At 48.6% G+C, this 5,502-nt stretch overlaps 1 protein-coding gene across 1 annotated transcript in view; it reads left to right on the forward strand.

Moving 5' to 3' along the window:
• Positions 1–5,136, forward strand: part of TYRO3 (TYRO3 protein tyrosine kinase) — a 38,137-nt gene extending 33,001 nt beyond the window's left edge. Inside the window, exons 17-18 of the mRNA XM_009585038.1 lie at positions 1,139–1,275; positions 4,326–5,136. Of these exons, the coding sequence (XP_009583333.1) occupies positions 1,139–1,275; positions 4,326–4,701 (513 nt within the window). The 3' untranslated portion in view covers positions 4,702–5,136. The remainder of the gene's footprint in view (positions 1–1,138; positions 1,276–4,325) is intronic.
• The last annotated feature ends 366 nt before the right edge of the window (positions 5,137–5,502 follow it).

Here is a 5,502-nt window from a genome sequence, read left to right on the forward strand (position 1 = left end):
AAGGCCCTGGTGATGGGAAAGGGAGTTTGCCTTGTGTTTGAGGGACAGTGCCACCTCTGCCTTGCGTGCTTTCAGAACTCAAGATTAAAGATGTGTACGAGTAATTTATGGCAGAAGACATGAACCCTTTTCCTCTTGTCCTTTGGTCCTTCATTCTTCAGTGCTTATCCCCATCTCGCCCTTCTCCCTTTTCTCTCTCTTTATACAGTCTCTTCTTTCTTACTCTTACTCTTTTCCCTTTCTCTTCTGCATGACAATCTGAAGGTGACCTTTCAAATGCGCATACGCCACACACTCATGTACAAGTGCAGCAGTGGTACTCCATCCTACAGAAGGCATTGGTGGAACTTTTTGATCTGGTTTCACACTAATTTTGTCCTTCAGACCTGTGGACTTGCCTTCCCAGTTATCCCAGTTATGCCTTCACAGTGTCCCTGAAGAGATCACCAAGAGCGCCTTCTAACTCGGCTGCTGTGTTGCCCAGTGATTGCTGTAACCACTGTAGACAGCGTTTAGTGATTGGTGATCGCTAGTTCAGCCAGTTTACAATAGACACTGGACAGGGATTTGCTTATGAAAATCATAATTTTTTGCACCTAACAAACCTTGCCATTTAGATTTAAATGTACAAGTATGACTGTTGCAGTGCAGAGCACAAATTAATGGGAGCCCTAAGTGGTTTGTTCCTTGCCCTGCTTTATTGGCTAAATTCTGCTTTCATTTGTGCCTGTACATTTCCAGTAACCCAGAATCTGTCTCAATGAATTAAGCAGCTGATTTGTGAGCCCCAAACCAAAATCTTCATGTAGCTAGGAGCCACAAAACTGATACTGCATGCCTTAAAGAACCATGAGTAGGAGATGTTTTGGGGAAGGCAGCAGTAGCTCCCAAATCTTTCCCTGCTCCACTGTAGGACGGGGCTGAGCAGGGCCTTCAGCTGTCTCCGAAGATGATGTGTCAGCATCAGCTGGGTCATTTCTTTGTTTTCTAGCTAGAGTTTGAATAGTCCTTGCATCACTGCCACTCTCATGACATTACCGCAGGCTGGGAGGGTTGGCACAGTCTGAGTATGCTGAAACCCCACCCCAGCAAGCAGGGAACTGTCTGTTCACTTGTTCTGCGTGTTGTTCCCTTTCAGTGGGCATTTGGGGTGACCATGTGGGAGATTGTGACCCGAGGGCAAACCCCTTATGCTGGCATTGAGAATGCAGAAATCTACAACTACCTCATCAGCGGGAACAGGCTGAAGCAGCCGCCGGAGTGCCTGGAAGATGTGTAAGTACTTCCTCGTCCTGCTGACATGTGATTCCTTGAGAAGTTTGGCTCGCTGGAAGGAAACGGGGGCAGCTGGCTGGAGCGCTGGTCTGAATCTCTCCACTTCCCAGTACACAGAGGCATTCACTAGAAAGTCTCTGGGTTAGCTACCAGATACTCTTTGCTGGCACAGCTCCCTGGAACCTGTGGTAGCTACACAAGCAGCTAACTTGGCTCAAGGGTTTGTACAGTGTCGACATTAGAAGCTCTTGGCTTTGTGGAAACTGTAACTGTGTTTCCAGAAACTCACTGCTCCCTACCTTCTCAGGCCAGCATGTGAGAAAAGAGAAGGTTGAATAGAAAAGCAATCTAGCAAGACTACGAGAAAACTGGATTGCAGAGGCAGTGGCCTGCCTGTGTCTTTCAAAGCTGGGCCCAGTTTTCAGAATTGGATCTACTACTCTCACAGAAATAGCAGGGTGAAAGAGAAGAGGGGAGATAGGAGGATCTAAGGTTCCATAGACCAGTGTCCCACCTTAAATTAGAGGTGGAAACAAAATCAGGACAGTCTTGCAGATACTGGTTTAAGACATTTTCAGACTTGCAGGAAGGACTTGGGTAGCCCATGGAGGAGCAGGCAGCCACATAGAATCATAGAATCATTTAGGTTGGAAAAGACCCTTAAGATCATCAAGTCCAACCATGAACCTAACACTGCCAAGTCCACCACTAAACCATGTCCCTAAGCGCCACCTCTACATGTCTTCTAAATACCTCCAGGGATGGTGACTCAACCAGTTCCCTGGGCAGCCTCTTCCAGTGCTTGATAACCGTTTCAGTGAAGACCTGTGCTCCTGCTTTAGTCCTGCAGTCGAGGGATCATTCTTGGCCAGCAGGTTACGTGAAATGTGTGTTCAGGAACCGTTGTTCCATGGGTGGTGGCTGCAATAAGTTTCCTAGAGTCCATACACGGGGCTGAGGTTCCCCAGGGAGTGTCACCGTAACTTCTCCTAGGGCGAAAGCTTGCCTAGTCCAGACAAGGTGAAATCATTTCACTGAGTGCCCAAGCAAGTCTCTGTTTTCTCTCTGTCCTGCCCAAAGCAAGACATAACTATGAGCACTGACTTTAGTGGCCTTTTCAAGCCATTCCTTGCGTGTAGAATGGACAACAGGAAGTCCTCTTTCCTCCCTCTTCCCTCCTCCTCTGATGGTGGATTATTTCATGTGGTTTCCCCATAGGGAATAATCTGTACTCTTGTTATTAAAGCTGTACAGTTTCATCTTCCCAGCAGTTCATTTTAACTGTTCCTGAGTTTAAATGAAAACATCGTTATACCACTGCTTAAATTCATTATATGTCTGCATCTTGACTGCTGTGAGTAGTTTTGATTCCAAGTTGTGGAGCTTATGGCCGTAGGATGTTAGAGATGCCAAAAGTAGAGAAGAGATTCAAGGCATTGAAGAAAAATCCATCAAAAACTACTAAAAAGGTACAACTTCCATGTCAAGAGGCCTTTGAGCTACAGGTTATTGAGATCTGAGAGAATATACCAGAAAGATCTCACTACGTGCACACCCTCAGGTCATGTGCTTTCCCCAAGCGTCTGCTTCTGGCCACTGTCAGAGGCTGGGTACTAGGGCAAATGGACTTTTGGGCTGATTCAGTACAGCCAGTAGTTTTCTGCCTTTCTTTCAAATGAATTTCTGCTGTTTGCCAGCGAGGGTAAAAGAAAGTATTTCATTTGGTGCCACAGAATAGGAAGTTTCTATTTTATCTGGAGCGTTTAGAGTTATTTCTACTGTTTGTGAGGGACGTAAATCAGGATTAAGACAACTGAACTATAGAAGCTTTCTGTAAAACTAGTGTGAGATCAAAAACAGTCTTGTAAAGCTGATAGCAAGCAAGGGACACAAAAAGTAAAATAAAAGCCATCATGAAATGCATTATTTCCCAGTAAAGGCCATATCAGATTTTTTCCATTTACAAGTTTAACTGAGGTTCATTTGTCTGCGGTGTTTTTCAGTGCCAGTACTGTGTTTTGTTCCTGTTCCCTGCAGAACTGGGAACAATAATGCCATAGGGATGCAGCTGCCAGTCTTGTGGGTGATGCACAAAGAGGAGGAGGACAATGGCTCTGGCCGCGCTCCAGTCCAGTGGGCTCCGGCGGGAAGCCTGGCTGGCGGGAGGCCAGCCAGCGCGGGCGCTGAGCCTCAAAGGCGGCCGCAGGAGAGCAGAGCTCCTCGCCCCTTGTCCGAGCACAGGCCATCGGAGCCAGCGACATCGCCTCACGCGGGCCCTCGGGCAACCGGAGCTGAGGTAGCTGGCATTTGACCGCAGGAGAAATGCTGCAGGACGGGGCCTGAGGCTGGTAACGGCACTGGACACATCTTCTGTGGTGCCTTTGTAGAAGAAAGGCCGTTTCAGTATCCCTCTTCCAGCAGTAAAGCTGTTGTCCATTCCTCCACAGCCCTCTAAACAAACCCACTGTGCCTTTCTCCAGTCCCGCTGGCAATCTGTTGGGCAGCAGCAGCGGCATACCTCCATTACGCCGGGAGCGCCGAGCTAACATGGTGTGAAGAAAGAATATTCTGGAAATAACTTGCACCTCCCACAGTTGGATCTCTGTTTTCTTTCTTCCTGTGTTTGATCTGCTCTTGAACTAGAATTTGGAGGGATGGCTTCAGCCGCAGCAGAGATTGTCAGGATGCTTTTTGTGAATAAATTCAAAAGCTATTACTAGGTGTTGTCACACTCACCGTCCTATTCTAGCTCTCCAGAGACAGTGGAACAAGGTTTTTACCAAGAAGTTCAGCATCCTTTGACAGGGCTTTGGGGTTTTTTGGTACTGTCTAAATAATTATTTTGACCAAAATGAGAATTCCTTTGAAAATGGGAGCAAGGAATTAGATCCATGATGGCTGCCCACGTGCTGTCACCTGTGCAAGGCCAAAGCTGATAGGTTTTGGGGAAAGTGTCTGTGCTTTTTAAGCTGCACTGCGCAGAGCCCCTGTTGGGAGATGCAGGGGGTGGCTGCTCCGCTTCTCAGTGCTCTTGTCTCCCTGTTTTGCAGCTACGATCTCATGTGCAGATGTTGGCATCCTGAGCCCAAGCTACGCCCCAGCTTCGGAGTGCTCCGGTCTCAGCTGGAAATGATTCGGGGGAGGATGTCCACACTCTCTGCCAGTCAAGATCCTCTCTATGTCAACATTGGGAAGGACAAAGAGGCGTCTGCGAGTGACCCTGCCCTGCACGCTTCCTTTGGAAACACGGACGGTGAAGAGACCGTTGCTGGGGCAGCTGCTGCTGTCACAAGTGACTATCGCTACATCATGAGCCCCTTGTGCCTTGGAGATGGTGCCGAGGGTGAAAGGCATCCAGATGGGCAGGAAGGGGAGGACAAAAGCCTTCTGTATGAGCTGGAGACAGAAGGAGAGAAAAGTTGTTAGCCTGTACATAGCAGTGACACTCTGCTTCCCTGGGACGGGATGTGTGCAGCCGTGGTGCCGTGTCGCCTGGGGCTCTGATGCCGGATCCCGAATGGCTTTGAACAGCACTGGCCAGAGCTCTTTTGTAGTTTTCACCACCTGTGTGGGCTGTAGCGGCGGACGGCTTGGAAGGACCGCAACCCCAACAAGCCCTTGGATTTGGGGGAGGGGGGCGGCAGGGTTACGGGTTGATCGCATCCCGCTGAAAGGAGTTCAAAGCTAAGGTGGGCAGTCAGATTCTACGCTCTGCTCCTTCTCACTGACCACTGGAGCAGATCTGAGTACACCTTTGTTCAGTCAGTGCTCGCTCTTGTGTAGATGTTGTCTTCGATCCTGGCTGCATGACTTCGGGACTGGTACCTCTGAAAACACTAGTGGGTATTTACACTGTCATGCAGGACAAGAGGGCAAAATTCCCCTTGTGTTCACTCAGCAGTACTGCCTAGACTTGTTGCCTACCTCAGTGGTTCTCAAACTGATCTGCGGATCTGCTTCTACCCAGCACTGAATTTGAACATCTGGCTTGCTTCCTGCAGTGACACTTGCTGCTTCCTCGGTCTGGGGCTCTTTTAAGAGTTTCAGATGTTTTGGTGAGTGATGAAATTAGGAAAAATGAAAACCCGGCATCCTCCTTCACTGCACGTACCTCTTTTATGTCTTTCTTTTTCTTCCGGCATCCTCCTTCACCCCACGTACCTCTTTTATGTCTTTCTTTTTCTTCTGTTTGATGCCAGTTCAGGCCTGACCAGACTTGCAGCTGGC

Source organism: Fulmarus glacialis, unplaced genomic scaffold, assembly GCF_000690835.1.
Source record: "Fulmarus glacialis isolate BGI_N327 unplaced genomic scaffold, ASM69083v1 scaffold14299, whole genome shotgun sequence".
Taxonomy (NCBI): domain Eukaryota; kingdom Metazoa; phylum Chordata; class Aves; order Procellariiformes; family Procellariidae; genus Fulmarus; species Fulmarus glacialis.